Below are 16,716 nucleotides of genomic sequence, written 5' to 3'. Positions count from 1 at the left end.
TTTATTTAGCTGAATGACATAATAATATTTTTCAATTATTATTGTTTAGTAATTTTTTTTTTTTATCAACAAGGAGAGTATAAAATATTCTAAAAAAATTTGGCCTTATTATTTTTTTGAAATAAAAATTATTTCTTCCTGATATTATTTAGAATGCCCCATATATTATATTAATAATATAAATAATAAAAAAAAATTATTTACAAAAAAATATATAGATCATTTTATTTATGTCAATACAATGGAAAAATTTTATCAGCTTTATGACACAAATTATTATTACTATCATTTTTTAATCATATAGTTACAATGCAGTTCATTTCCATACTTGATAATTTTTTTTTTTTTTTTTCTAATTATTCATGTTCTTTTGGTATATATAACGTATCGTAAAAATTCTCATTTTCACTATAATCAATTTTTTTATAATCAACTTGAATTATTTTTTTTGTAAAAAGTTAAAAAACAATCAATTAAATAAAGTAAATATATCATCAATACATATAAAATTAATAAAATTAAATATTTCATTATTGTAATAATAATTATAACAATGTATTAATACATTTTTTAATTTTTTTTGTACTAAAAGTATTATATCATTTTATTATATACATAAAAGTATACAATAACTTTTTTTAAACATTTAATTTCAGATGAAAAACATGTTAATATTGATAATACCATCTGAGAAAAATTTACACAGCAAAGTGTACTCAAACCAAAAATTATTATTATTACTAATTTGATTTGAGTACATTTAACTGTGTGAATTTAAATTTACCACCAAATTATAATGAAACTTAAAACAAACGTGTCAAAAGCATCCGTAGGATGTCCTACGAATCTCGTAAAATTCATTAAGTTTATGACGTATAAACGTGAATTATATTCCTCAATGAATAACAATACACCAAGATTAGTTTATAAAGGCGTACCGCAAGGTGGTGTATTATCACCACTACTCTATCTCATTTATGTATCAGATATAAGTAAAAATCTACCAGCTACTATATGCGTGTCTCAATTTGCTGATGATATAGTAATGTACAATAACAATAAGTCCATTAATAAGAGTACTGGTGTAATGAACAAAGCGGTAAATACTCTGTATAGTAATCTGAGAGAATTGGGGCTGGATTTGTCACCACAAAAGTCTACTTTACTACACTTTCACAAGAGGAAAAAAAAAATAGTAAATAAAGTAGCCTTAAAAATTAATGGTATTTTAATTGAAGCATCTTCTAAAGTTAAATTTTTAGGAATTAATTTTGATCATAAATTGTCATTCCGAGACCACATTGAAGTCGTACAAAAAAAATGCCTTAAAGCATTAAATTTAGTTAAATTTCTCAGAGGCACTTGGTGGGGGTCTGACCCAGAAACTTTGATTATGATATACAAGGCTTTTGTTCGTCCACACGTTGATTACGGTGCCTTTATTTTCTTTCCTCATCAAAAAACAATAATTAAAAGAATAGAAAGTATACAGTACTCGGCGATTCGCCTTGCATTGGGTTATCGTCGTAGTACTCCAACTAACGTGCTTCTAGCTGAGTCTAAACTACCTTTTCTCGTGGAGCGAACAAAATTTTTGTGTAATAATTATCTGATCAAGGTCTTATCCAACTCCAGCTCTCAGGTTACTCAAACAATAAACAAATTTTGTAATAAAAACAATAAAACCAAAAGATCAACAAAAAAAATAATTGAAAAATGTATTATGGAAGTCATCGAGCTTAAAAAAGATCTACTGGTAAATCCAAAATATAATAATCAGCTTGTTAATTATCAAGATCTGATGGCTGTTCTTCCAGTGAAGACTGAGCTCGGGGCCGAGGCTCAGAAATCAACTCATCCTCAAAGTGTATTTCAGGCTGCAATGGCAGACCAAGGTATTGATGCTATCCCAATTTTTACAGATGGAAGTAAAGTCTCAGGGGGTGAATCTGTGGGCGTGGGGTGTTACTGTCCTAAATTTAACGTTGAGTTATCTCTGGGCATCTGCCCTGTTAGCTCTGTCTTCACGGCGGAATGCATAGCCATCTTAGAAGCTCTAAAAATTGTCAATCGTCATCCTAACCACAGCTTTTTTATTATCTCAGACTCACTCAGTACCTTAATGTCTTTACAAAATCCTAAAAATAATATTAAGATCAACAAATACGTACTAGAAATTAAAACTGAATATAATAAATGTGTTAGTAATATGTCAGCCAACCAGTGTGTTAAATTCATTTGGGTCCCAGCCCACAAAGGTATCGAGGGAAATGAAATGGCTGATCAATTAGCCAAACGAGCTACAAATAGACAACCGTGCTCTCAATACAAAGTACCCTTCACAGACTATCGGGAACAGTTTAAAAAAAATGCCACTAGTACCTCAAACCTCTTGCTTAAACAAGAGGGTAAAATAAAAGGTAAAACGTATTTTGAACTTTTTTACAATAACCGTAGCAAACCATGGTACCATGGTAAAAAATACACACGTCACCTTACAGTCTGGGTAAACAGAGCCAGAGCTAACCACTATCATCTAGCGTCTTCACTGGCTCGCATAAAAATTGTTAATTCTTCAATGTGTTTGTGTGCAACGTCTATCGAGGATATTGACCACGTCCTCTGGCAATGTCCACGATATAATACTCAAAGAAAAATAATGATAAGTAAGCTTTGTAAAATCAAACATTTCCCTCCTTATTGCATTACACCAGTACTAGCAACATTAAATGAAAAATCGTTACTTATAATTAACAACTTCCTTCTCCAATGTAAAATAAGTATATAAAAGGAAAAAAAAAAAAAAAAATTAATGAAAAGACTTAAAAATGTAAAAAATGTAAACTATGTATATAAATGTAATGTAAATATGTATATTATGTCTAATGTATGGCCAAATAGATCACTAGGTATGTGATCTCAATAAAGCCTTAATATAAAAAAAAAAAAAAAAAAAAAAAAAAAAAAAACGTGTCAAAAGAGATGATTGTCACAGTTGGTATGGATGTGATAAGAACAAATGTTGGTCAGGATTTGGAGGTCATGGTGATATGTGGTGTTGGACTTTAAGAAAACCTCGTCCCTACCAACAAAATGTCTATTGTACTGCTGATAATTTGGAAAGTTAATGTCTGTTCACTTTCAATATTATGATATTATAATATACAAATGTGAATCATTATTTGGACGTTCTTATATGATAAATATTTGTTGACACAATTATACGTTGAGACAATACTATTAAAGTTTGGTATCTATTTGAAATAATTGTCTCTTTCGAAAGTTTGCAATTCAAGTATCATGTCATTTGTTAATTGTTGCTAATCACTGTAAAAATTTAACGAGTTTTGAATATGAAATTGACGAAGATTCATATTAAAATAATTAATGGTCTCCCAGAAAGAATTAAAAATATATATGTTAATTAACTAAGATCATCGTTAGAGTCATCGGACATTAATATATGACATAGAAATAAAAAAAAAAAATACACATATATACAGAATCTATTTGTTATTGGGTGTGTTTATAATCACTGGTTATTCCCTCATCTAAGGAATTCCCCGCAGATAAAATTATCTGAGAGTTCCGTCAGGTTGAGGACTTGTAAAATATCTTTCGAAACCCTTATACTGGCTGAGAGATCAGGAAATTTTAACCGGGGAATTCTGTATTTGAAAAAAAATTTTAAATGTAATTATCATCATGACAATCTTAATTTTATCAAGCATTTTAAATATTATTTTTTTTAAAAATAATATTCTTTAATCATTCATAGTCAAACGATGACAAATCTTCACGTGTTCGATTCGAATTTTATTTTAATTTCTTTTTTTTTATCTTATCTCTTAAAAATTTTTCCTATACCAAAAGTATTTTTTAATCTATTTGTTTTTTTTATTTTATTTTATTTTTTCGGCCTTTCGATGTTGACAAGTCATCAAGTTTATTTAATCATTAGCTCAATAATAGCAGCATACGTGTCAAAAAATAAATAAAAAAATATCCAAGTAAAAATAACGACGTTGTGTGTTTTATTAATAATTCAAATTTTAAATGTTAGAATTATTCATTTAATAATGTATTTTAAAATATTTGGATTTTTATTTTGTTATTTTTTTTGTTTAATCAATGGAGAAAATTCTTTATACAAAATTGGTGTTGGGATTGCAGATACGACTGGTCCACCAGTTGACATAGTTTTCGTAAGTTAAAAAAAAAAATTAATTAAATTTTTTAGACACTATAATTATCATTTTTTAGATGGCGTATGGCAATTTTGATCAAAAAGGAACTGGAATACATTTACGTACATTTTCAAGAGCTTATATTATCGAAAAAAATAATGAAATATTTGTATTTGTAAGCGTTGAATCAGCTATGATTAGTCACAATGTTCGAGCTGAAGTAAGTATTATGTAATATAAAAAATAAACAAAAATAATATCGTATTCATGTATCACAGGTTATTGATAAATTAAAAAAAAAATACAACAATACATTTACTGATAAAAATGTTATGATAAGTGCATCACATACTCATTCAGCTCCAGGTGGATCAAATAATTATGCTTTGTATGATATATCAATTTATGGTTTCGTCAAAGATTCATTTGATGCACTAGTAAATGGAATAACAAAGGTAAATAAAGGTAATAAATAACAACGCTATAATCAAATAAATAAATGTAAAATATTACAGAGTATTGAAGAAGCCAAGGAAAATATGGTTCATGGTCGTATTTTTATAAATCATGGTAAAGTATATGATGTAAATATCAACAGAAGTCCACTTGCATATAAACAAAATCCAGAAGCTGAAAGAAACAAGTAAATAAATGTTTTTTTTTTTAATTACTCATTGTATTTATAAATTATTTATTATTATTTTTAAAGGTATGATGATGATGTTGATAAAATAATGACACAAGTAAAATTTATTGAAGCAAATAGTCAACGTCCAATCGGTGTTATCAATTGGTTTGCTGTACATTCAACAAGTATGAACAATACAAATACACTTGTTTCAAGTGATAATTTTGGTTATGCTTCATTACTATTTGAAAAAAAAATGAACAAAAAAAATAAATATACAAATAATAAGGTAAAATAATTATTGAAAAATTTAATATAATTGATATGAAATGATAAGAAATATATTTCCTATTTTTAGAATAAATTTGTTGCATCATTTTGTGTAACTAATGCTGGTGATTCATCACCTAATATAAAAGGTCCAAGGTGTCAGTTTTCTAATAAACCATGTAATTCAGTTGATGGATGTGATGAAGATGAAGGTAAATGTGTTGCATCAGGACCAGGAAAAAATATGTTTGAAAGTACTAGTATCATTGCTCATAGACTTTTTCATGGATCAATGGTAAATTTTTTTTTATTTTTATATTATTAATATTTGTATATAGTTTTATGAAAATAATTGTAAAAATTGTATTATAGAATATTTGGAATAATGGAAGTGGCAAAGAGTTGACTGGTGAAATTAGAGTTGTTCATCAGTATGTTAATATGACAGAACAGACTGTTGATTATTATGATTCATCAACAAACAAAACTGTTAATGTAAAAGGCTGTCAACCAGCAATGGGTGAGAGTTTTACAACAGGAACATCTGATGGTCCAGGTGTTGAACTTTATCAAAAAAAGAAAGAATTTACTGTGCTGGATATTTTTTTGTCTCCATCAGAATTGTTGAAAAAATCTCAAACAAAGTTGTTAGAAACAATTATAGATTGTGTAAAAATAGCTGATACAGAAAATGAAAAATGTCATGGCTCAAAAAAAATAATAATACCACAAGTATGTTAAAAAATAAAAATGTTAATTTTTAAAAATGATAATTTTTTATTTTTTTTTTTAGAAAATATCATTAGGAAAGTGTGTTGGTTTATTTTCTGATGAAATATTGATAATGTTGCCAGATGTTGTGTCAACTCAAATTGCATTTATTGGTGATTTGATTATTGCTGGTGTACCAGGTGAATTTACAACAATGGCTGGAAGAAGATTAAAAGAAAAAATACAAAATATTGTTAATGATAATGAAAAAAATGTTGTTATTGCTGGACTTTGTAATACTTATAGTGATTACATAACAACACCTGAAGAATACCAAGTAATATATAGAAAATAAAATTTACAAATTAAAAGAGTGAATGTTAATAATTTTTTAAAATAACTTTATTTAAGCTTCAACTATATGAAGGTGGATCAACAATTTTTGGACCTCATACATTGACAATATATCTCAAACAGTATGAAAAACTTGCATCTGCTGCAATCAATGTGAGTTGTTATTATTTGTACATGATAATTATCAAATTAATATGTTGTTTTTTCTTTTTTTAAGATGAATAATTTGACAGAAGGGATACCACCTGAAATACTAGACCATTTATATTTGTCAGCCTTTTTTTCTCCAGAAAAATTGGTTGAGGACAAATCATATAATTCAGAAGAACCATATGGCTCTTGTGTAGAACAACCAAAGATGACTGTTGTTTCTGGTGATACTGTTTCAGCAGTTTTTGTAATTATTCAATTTTTTTTATTTTAAGTATCTCTATCGTTCAAGTAAATTTACAAACAGCAAATTTTAATTATAATTTACATACTTGTTGGTATTGTCAGTGGGTTATAATAAAGTAAAATGACAATTGGCTATTTAATGATTAATAAAAATAGAAATTTCTAATCAATTTAATGGGCAAATGAAGAACAATTTACGAATAGCCTTGAAGCATGAATATTTAAAGTTGGTTAATCCTTGAAATTGTTGAATTTTTTAACTTTAAACTGCTATATTTTTTAAACAAAACGGTAAAGTCCATTTTTGTTTTTTTGTTTTTTTTTTTTCCCCATCAATAATCATTGTTGTAAATGAAATTTTGACTAGTTAGTTTTTTAATAAAACGTTAATATCAAATTTTTTTAAAAGTACAATCAACATATGAGATTCACAAATTCATCTGTCATTCAACTCGACAAAAGAGTTGCTAAATTAAACAATAATTATTTCAACAATTAAACAATCAATCATCTCCAAATAAAATACAACATATGAATAATTATTTTTAAAAAATCTATGATGAATATAAAACAAATTCTTCAAAGAAATTGTTATCATATTGTTGATAAAACGATAGAGATGTCTTTGTTTAATCAATTTTAAAATTTGTTTAATTACTAGATTATTTGTTTTTCTTTTTAAAGCTTGCTGGTAATCCAAGACATAGTCTAATGAATATATCATCTTATTTATTTATCGAACAACAAATTTCAAATGACAATAATAATTGGAATATTGTTGCAACTGATGCTGATTGGGAAACAAAGTAAAAAATAATAATCTACAAATTGAGTATAAAATAAATATCAATGTTTTTTTGCAATAATAAAATCAATTAAATATTTTGTTGTAGATTTGAATGGAAGTCTGGAAAAACAACAATATCTTGGAATATTCCAAAAAATATAGAACCTGGTAAATACAGAATTTCTCATCAAGGACATTACAAAAATGATGGAACAATTTTTCATTACTACAATTCAACACAAACTTTTGAGGCAAGTAAGATCTAAAATTATTTAATTCAGATCATTAATATTTTTTTTTCTTTCAGATTAAGAGACGTTGCAAAATACATCGTCAAAAAAATACTCATATGAGTGTAGCTTTTGTAACTGTAACATAAGATAACAAAATCTACAACTTCAATTAAATAATAATCATTAAAAATTCGTAAACAGATAAAAAAATATTAAGTATTAAATTAATACATTTAAATAACTAAAAAATCTTTAAATATAAAATTCAATATTGAAAAAATATCATTTATTGTAAAATACAATTAAAACATAATCTTTTTCATTTGAAATAAAAAAAAAAAATTACAAATCAATCCCTAAAATTATTTATTATATTTTTTTTTTATTTTACATTTAATTTATATATGATGCTTCAATTTAAATTGGATATCTACATTATTAATAAAACAATAATTACATATTAATTTATTTTTTTTTTTCTCATAATGAAAATACTATTTATCAATAAATTTTATAAATAAACTCTTCTTTTTTTTTTAATTTTAATAAAACAATAAAAAAAGAAAAATTAATAAATTAATTATTGTTTATATTTACTTGCAATATTAATATAGCCGAGTTTTTTTTTTACAACAAACCAACCAGTCAATGAACATTAAAAATTTACCTAATTTTGTATTAATTGTATGGAGATATTTAATTTATAAAATTCATATTGTTTTTTTTTTCATTGATTATAAAAAAATAAAGCTAAATTGTTTTATTTATAAATTTTGAAAAAAAATATAATCAATTTTGTTTGATTATTATTTGGTGGTATGTGTTTATAAATAATAATTTTTCATTATAAATTATTATCATCTGATACAAAATGTGAATAAAATTTTCTGTCATACAATGGTTTTGATGAACAGCCACGGGATCTCGATAGTCGGAGTACTATCCGCGGCTTCGTTTGTTATGATGCACGTCGTTTTATTGTTATTTTACCACGACTTAAGTGTGATGTACATATACGTACTTTACTGTTGTCTGTTATTTTTTTAACACAAATCTGTCAAAAAGTTATAATTATATTAAAATTGTATTTATATTATTTATATTGTTGATGAATATAAAATATTTATTGATATTTTTACTTACAGCATCAGTTCCAATTGATGATATTGTTGCACCGAATTTTGATAAGTCTTTTCCTTCTACGTAAATTGGTTGACCCCGATGATACCTTGATTTAAAAGTAAAATTGAATATTATAAATTACACCAATAATCTTGATATCAATTTTTTTTATATTCATCATAGATTTTTTAAAAATAATTATTCATATGTTGTATTTTATTTGGAGATGATTGATTGTATAATTGTTGTAATAATTATTGTTTAATTTAGCAACTCTTTTGTCGAGTTAAATGACAGATGAATTTGTGAATCTCATATGTTGATTGTACTTTAAAAAAAAATTTGATATTAACGTTTTATTAAAAAACTAACTAGTCAAAATTTCATTTACAACAATGATTATTGATGGGGGAAAAAAAACAAAAAAACAAAAATGGACTTTACCGTTTTGTTTAAAAAATATAGCAGTTTAAAGTTAAAAAATTCAACAATTTCAAGGATTAACCAACTTTAAATATTCATGCTTCAAGGCTATTCGTAAATTGTTCTTCATTTGCCCATTAAATTGATTAGAAATTTCTATTTTTATAAATCATTAAATAGCTAATTGTCATTTTACTTTATTATAACTCACTGATAATATCAACAACTATCTAAATAACTATAATACTAAAAATATAACTCACCATCTTTTTTCATATAAAAGTTTTCCATCTTCTATTTTGGTCTCAACAAGTGCAGCTTCTGGGGATGATGGAACATTTGGAGTTGGTATATTAGTAGTACTATAATTGGTCATCACAACTAAAAGTAAAGATTGATTAATAAAAATCAATTTCTACAATTAATTAAAATAATAATAATAATAAAATATATTAACCTTGTTTACGAACAGGTGTTATAACTTTACCACGACTTATTTGTTTCAAGTCATTATCAATATCTTTTTCATCACTTAAAAAATTTATTTGTACTGGTGGTGCTTTTCTTCTTTTTTCAACTTTTTCAGGAACTGGATCATTTGGTCTTCTTCGTAATTTACGTGTCATTGGTGGTTTAACCTAATATATATATATATATATATATAAAACAAATATATAAAATTTAGTAATTTATAATAACTCTAATAATATATTTATTTCATTTTTAAAACAACCAAAAGCGTTGATTTTTAATCTTAATAATAAAAAAATAAAAAATTTTGAACTTAATGACCTTTACCTCCATGGAATCACCAGTTAATTCCATAGTCTGTCTATCTGCTTCAATCATTTTTCTTTTTTCCTCCATGTCTGCTAATAAATTTTCTTTAAGATCAATTTTTTTATCCTCATATTCCTTGACTGCTGCTTTTTTTTCAAGAATATAATCTCTTTCTACTGATTCTGTCAAATAATCACGATAAACAGCATTCACACGTAATCTAAATGACAATATTCATTAATATAACATTTGTTTTTTTAATTATTATTAAATTTTTATTTACCTTTCATTGTATTGTGCTTCTAGTCTTTTAACTTTTCTATTGTACTCTGGATGACTACCATCTTTTAACTGTTGTTTTTGTCTTTTTAAACTTCCCAATTTATCTTGATAAACCCTTTTAAAAATTATAATCATTAGCACCACAATTAATTATAATATTTAATACATAAATTAAAGCTACTTACTGTTCTTTAATTTCAGTATATCCTTCTGATTTTCCCATGTCTGTTTCACTAGCTTCTTCAGTATCTAAAAAATTAAAATCAATTAAAATCTTGAATTAACAACAAACTAATGTAATTCATTTAAACAATAATAATGTTTTGAATTAAATGAATGTTTATTTATAAACATTAACAACTAACCTTCATCAGATTCATCTGGATCATCTGGATCATGATCATCATCAACAAAATCATCATTGTCATCATCAAGATCATAATCATCTTGACCATATGCAGCTGAATAAGGTGATCCTTGATATGACATTTTTAACTCAATAATTAATAACAAAATTTAATTTAACAATAAGTTATTTTAAAGTTTATTTATCAAATTCATAAAATACATTAATATATCACTTTTTATTTTTAACATTATTTACACTTGTATATATTTTCATGATTTATTGTTGATAGAAAATTATCACTAATTTTAATATAATAAAAATTATTAATAATATTCTGAGCTTTGCTAATTATTTTTGCTGTCAAGCTTGTCAAGTAAACAATCGCTCTTAATTTTTTTTTTTTACACGGACAGATGGCGGATCAAAAGTGTCGCCATCAAGTGGCCAAAAATAAACGCGCGCGAACAATATAACCACAAAATGGTGGATATAATTGTTAATAAAACACATAAAAAAATGAAAAAACTATCCTGTAATATATAAAAGAATGAAAAAAAAAAATAACACTATTTATTTTTGATATAATCAATTAATTCTTTTAATTAAATAATTAATAAAACAGAATTATTTAAAAATTTTATTTTTAAATTTAGTCGCTCAATTGACTCTTTTTTTTTTGTTTTTTCGTGCGCATCTTTACACGAGCATGTGCACACAATGATGGAAGGGCGAGGGAGAGTCACCGGATGTCATTTTCATCGGCCTATTGAATCGTCATTTACCACCACACACATACAGAAAAAACACGCATCTTCTCCGTTTTCAACAATTTAGCTCTCTCTCAAGCAACCGCCATTTTAGCTAACCACGAAATTTTTACGCCATTAAAGTAAAAAGTTTTTGGTTAGGTTTTTAATAACAAATAATTGATTTTTAATTTGATTAAATATCAAAAACAAGTAAGTAATAAACAACAATAAATATAACCTTAAAAAAATAGAATAATTTATTAAAAATAGCTGTCAAATTGAGTGACAAAATTTTTTTTATAAATCAATTTTTTTTTTTTTATGTGTGGGGTAAGGGGAAAATAAAAAAATTGTTGACCGCTTGTTGGCGCTTGTAAAGAATTATGGCGGACGTTTTCTTCAACGAAATAATCGCGTCCTCCCAAAAAAAAAAAAAAAAAAATTTCTTTTGATAGTTGAGTTGATGTTAACCTCCAATTTTTATCAAATATTTATTAACAAGTTTTTTTTTTTAACAAACAAGTGATTTATAAATTATTGATATATTTGGTGTTTATTAATTTTATTAAAAAATTGTGACAACGTGCAAGGTATTATGCAACAAACTTGCTGCATTTTTTTTATTAAAAATTTAGTACAAAGAAAATGGTTGATATTGAAGTGAAAAAAAAAAACAATATTAACCTTACAATTTTTTATCCAATCATAATATAACCTATTAATGTAAACAATGTTGTTTTTTTTAAATTATTTTAAACATTTAATTAGCATATTAGATATTATTTTAATAAATTTAACAATAAAAGTCGGTTATTCATTCGGCCACATGTTCATCTACTTAATATGTCCCTAAAAAATAACTCCAATTTGTTTTATAAATTTTGTAAATATACATCAACAACTTACAATAATAATAATAATGCAATTAAAAAATTAAAATATATAATTTAAAATTAAAATTGCATCATACAGTGTGTATTTAAAAAAAAAAAAAAAAAAGTTTATTGATAAGAAATGGCCATTTTGATTTGAGAAAAAAAAAAAAATTGAAAGCTTGATCTTTTCTTTTTTTTTTCTAAATTTTAAACTGTCATTTGTTTAATATTTATTATTTTTCAAAAAAATAATTGACAAACTTGATAAATATATCTTGTCTAATGATGAATTTTGTTTTTTATTTTTAGGAGGATCATTTGTGTTGGAATGTTGTACAAAAGAAATAAATATTAAAAAAGGTTTAAAGAATAATAGAGAAAAAAAAAAAAAAAAACATCAGTAATTATGGATCCTCATGAATTAAATCTCCAGTGGACAGAAGAAGAAGTAGTTCATCATGAAGAAGTATGTGGTCTTGATGATGGCCACATGCAGGAGATGGAAATTATGGAAGGTGATGTTATTGGTGCATGTGAAGAAGTATCTGAAGGGGTGTGTATAGATGGTGAAGTACATGAAGAAACAATAATTCATACAACTGATGATCTTGGAACAAATACAATAATGTTGATGCAACAAACTAATGATATGGAAGCAATGTATATACCAGAAGATCAAACACATGATTATTTAAATATTCAAGTTACTGAAGAAGTTATAACTGATAATTGGGATCGTTCTGGTCCTGATGATGGGTAAGAATTAATTTTATATATTGAATAAATAATACAACAACAAATATTATTTTGTATTAATTATATTTCTTCTTTTTTTTTAAAAAAAAAAACAGAATTCATGTACCAGAAACAAAAGTATCACATGATAATTTACTTGAATATGATGATATGGAAATACCATTACAAAGTGAACAAGATGCATCAATATCATCACGTCCATTTCCATGTGATTTTTGTTCACGTCGTTTTAGTAAAAAAGCAAATTTAATGAATCACATGGTATCACATCAAACTGATCGTCCATATTCATGTCATTTTTGTGATGCAAGTTATATACGTAAATGTGATCTTGCAAATCATCGTAAAACACATGCTATTGATCCAACAAATGATTTACTTGATGATAATTATGATGATACAGATTTATTAAATGATGATGATGATGATCATCATAATTTAGTACCAGAAAAACGTAAAAAACAAACAACAACACGTAAACGTAAATATACAACTAAAAATACATCACCAAAACGTAATTATACAATAAATGAAAGTAAAAATATTGATAAATATAATCCAAATAGTTATAATTATAATGATATAATTGATATTGGTAATAAATATGAAACAACATTAACTGGTACATCATCATCATCAAAATGGAATGATGAAATAGCAACAGAAGAAAAACCACGTTGGCCAATAACAGATGCAACAAAACCATATGTTTGTCAATTATGTGGTCTTGGTTGTGCACGTGGAAAAGCATTAAAATCACATATGCGTTCGCATCCAGCATCATATGTATGTACAAATTGTGGTGATGGATTTTGGAGTATAAAAGAACTCAAAGAACATACACGTATTAAACATGGTATTAATGATGATGATGATGATGATGATATTGATAATGATGGTATTAATGATGATATTGATAATTATAATCAATATGTTTGTGATATATGTGGTGTAATGTTTACACGTCATGAATCATTAACACGTCATCGTAAAATACATGTTAAACAAGAATTAAATGATTTATTAGATACATCATTACATGCATGTAATACATGTGGTGAAACATTTGATACAGCATTATTATTATTAGCACATGCTGAAATACATAGTGGTAAAAATTCACAACAATGTTTATCATGTGGTGCAAAATTTCGTGATGCTGATGAAGTTGCTGAACATGTACGTAATTGTCATGGTAATGCATCACCAAATACATGTCGTCAATGTGGTAAACAATGTAAAGATAAACGTAGTTTATCAAAACATATTTTAGTACATAGTAATGATAAATCATTTACTTGTATTATATGTGATAAAAAATTTTTATCAAAAGCACGTTTACGTAGACATAAATTATCACATGAAAAAAAAACAGTATCATGTGATGAATGTGGTATTCAATTTGAAAATGGTCGTGCTTTAGTATCACATAAACATTCACATAAAGATACTGGTAATGGTAGAATATTTCCATGTAATTATTGTACAAAAACATTTGGTTCACGTTCATCACAACAAATACATGTACGTATACATACTGGTGAACGTCCATATAGTTGTAGTCATTGTTGGAAAGCATTTGCTGATGGTGGTACATTAAGAAAACATGAACGTATACATACTGGTGAAAAACCATATGCTTGTTCAATATGTTCACGTGCATTTAATCAACGTGTTGTATTACGTGAACATGTACGTGCACATCATTCACAACCAGATGCAGATCATAAAGATACATTAACACCATATTTTTGTGTAGTATGCGAATCATTATTTTCAACAGCTGATGAAATAATACGACATATTATAGAACATTGTGATGCTAAAACAGCACAAAATAGACAACCACCAGTTGGTCCACGTAAATATAAACGTAGAAGAAAAACTAAAATTGATCAAATATTTTTAACAACAACAACAACAACAAAACCATCATCATCAACTAATAATCATTCAAATGATGATGACGATGATGATTATGATAATAATTATGTTAATAATAAATATGATAATTTTGTTGATGGTACATCAGATTCAGAAGAAAATACAAAACGTAAATTGGGAAAAAAATATAAAAAACAACAACGTAATATTATTGAACAAGAAGGATATGAAAATGTATTAAAATCATTTGAAAGTTCAATTAATAATATTGATGAAATTGTTGGTAATAGTAAATTAACAAGTAATAAAACTAAAAATAAAAAATTAAAATTAAAAAATAATAATAGTAATAATAGTAATAATAATAGTAACAATAATAATAATAGCAGTAGTAATAATAAAATTATTAATGATGATAATATTAATAATAATATTAATAATAAATTAAATGATATACCATTAAAAAATCAATCTGGTAGACCAAAAATGATACATACACAAAAAACACGTGTACCTGTTGATATTGGTACTGATGGTGTTAAAAAAGGACAAAAAACTAAAACAATGGTTACAAGAACACCACGTGTTATGCCAAATGAACATAAAAGTGGTATATTTCCTGGTGGTGAACGTAATAGACCAAGAACTAAAAATGTCAGTTATCATGTTGATGGTAGAATACAAATTGTACCAGCTGTTTTTGGTAAAATTAATAATGATGATAATAGAGCGAATACAGCTACATCATCATTATCAACAACAACAACAACAACAACGTCAACAATATCATCAACATTACCAGTTAATCTATTAGCAAATATACACATTAAAACAGAACCATATATTTCAACAAGACGTTCAACAGCTGCTGCTGCCGCTGCTGCTGCAGCTGCATCATCATCAAATAGTAATAATAATTTAATGAATACAAAAATAAAAACAGAACCAAAAAAGAAAACAATTAAAAAAAATAAAAAACATTTAAAAACAACAAATATCAAACAAGAACCAATTGATAATAATAGTTATGAACAAATTAATAATAATAATAATGATATTAATGATAATTTATCATCAAGACTACAAGATGGTATTAATGATGATGTTTTAAATACAAATAATAATATGGATATTGGTTTTAATGAAAATATTGTTGTTGTAAGTGGTATTGGACGTGAAGAAATAATATTACCTGATTTACAAAATGTTAATCATGAAGAAGAAATAATAACAAGAGATGGTAAACAACAAATAACACCACAAAGTTTATTATGTAATAATATGCATATATCTGATGATCATGTTATTACTGAAACAATTGTTCCTGATTCAGTTGATTATCCATGTGATATGTGTGGAAATATTTTTTCAAGTCATAGTGAATTATCAGCACATGTTTCCATTCATATTTAATTTAGTTATATATATTTTTTTTTCTTTTTTATGTAAAATGAAACACAAGATATTTATTATCTTGATTATTATAAAGCACAACTTTTTTTTTCTCTTATTCGTAATGAATTAGTTGAGATATTAAATTAATTCGATCATTATTTACCTTTTTTTTTAAATTAATTAATTATGTCAATCAAAAAAAAAGATTTTTTTTTTCTTTTACTCGTTCAAATTATAGTGAAGAAAAAGTATATAAAATGATTAATTATAGGATGAAAATTAGTTGTACATTTGTTTATAATTGCAATTGTCGTTGTTTTTAGAAAAAAAAAAATTCTTTTTCATCATCTTTTTCTTCTTTTTTTTTTTTAAATTTAATGTCATTACAAATTACATGATTTTAGTGTTTAATAATTTCGATTAATGTGTCTCTTAATAAAATTGAAAATATTTTCTCGTTTAATTTCGAACTAGCTCTATATATACATTTCTTTTTTTTTATTTTTCACTCGACTGGACATTCCCTATAATGTGT

General features: G+C 25.4%; 3 protein-coding genes across 4 annotated transcripts; 2 read left to right on the top strand and 1 right to left on the bottom strand.

Moving 5' to 3' along the window:
- Positions 1 to 4,106: 4,106 nt before the first annotated feature.
- Positions 4,107 to 7,662, top strand: LOC122857373 (neutral ceramidase-like; the record flags this gene model as incomplete). Its single annotated transcript, XM_044159499.1, has 12 exons — positions 4,107 to 4,205; positions 4,264 to 4,407; positions 4,466 to 4,642; positions 4,703 to 4,830; positions 4,897 to 5,104; positions 5,174 to 5,380; positions 5,458 to 5,817; positions 5,879 to 6,133; positions 6,208 to 6,303; positions 6,368 to 6,547; positions 7,231 to 7,352; positions 7,440 to 7,662. Coding segments are annotated over 12 exons (2,136 nt in total), but the record flags the coding sequence as incomplete, so codon positions are not given.
- A 163-nt stretch (positions 7,663 to 7,825) lies between these two features.
- On the bottom strand, positions 7,826 to 10,986 carry LOC122857372 (sin3 histone deacetylase corepressor complex component SDS3). Of its 2 annotated transcripts, none has more exons than XM_044159498.1 (8): positions 10,539 to 10,912; positions 10,359 to 10,422; positions 10,175 to 10,288; positions 9,910 to 10,111; positions 9,569 to 9,749; positions 9,375 to 9,492; positions 8,710 to 8,794; positions 7,826 to 8,620 (listed from the first exon to the last, which is right to left on the bottom strand). In XM_044159498.1, exons 1-8 carry the CDS (start codon positions 10,660 to 10,662, stop codon positions 8,525 to 8,527), a joined length of 984 nt encoding a protein of 327 aa, XP_044015433.1. In that variant the 5' UTR covers positions 10,663 to 10,912; the 3' UTR covers positions 7,826 to 8,524. The 2 variants fall into 2 exon arrangements, with proteins under 2 accessions (XP_044015433.1, XP_044015432.1); XM_044159497.1 differs by having other exon boundaries at positions 7,828 to 8,620; positions 9,904 to 10,111; positions 10,539 to 10,986.
- A 309-nt stretch (positions 10,987 to 11,295) lies between these two features.
- LOC122856298 lies at positions 11,296 to 16,274 on the top strand. The gene is made up of 4 exons (XM_044157992.1): positions 11,296 to 11,481; positions 12,456 to 12,902; positions 12,998 to 15,776; positions 15,921 to 16,274. Exons 2-4 carry the CDS (start codon positions 12,553 to 12,555, stop codon positions 16,197 to 16,199), a joined length of 3,408 nt encoding a protein of 1,135 aa, XP_044013927.1. The 5' UTR covers positions 11,296 to 11,481; positions 12,456 to 12,552; the 3' UTR covers positions 16,200 to 16,274.
- The last annotated feature ends 442 nt before the right edge of the window (positions 16,275 to 16,716 follow it).

The sequence above is a fragment of the Aphidius gifuensis genome, linkage group LG5, assembly GCF_014905175.1.
Source record: "Aphidius gifuensis isolate YNYX2018 linkage group LG5, ASM1490517v1, whole genome shotgun sequence".
In the NCBI taxonomy this organism is placed as follows: domain Eukaryota; kingdom Metazoa; phylum Arthropoda; class Insecta; order Hymenoptera; family Braconidae; genus Aphidius; species Aphidius gifuensis.
This window is presented reverse-complemented; position numbering and strand designations above follow the sequence as displayed.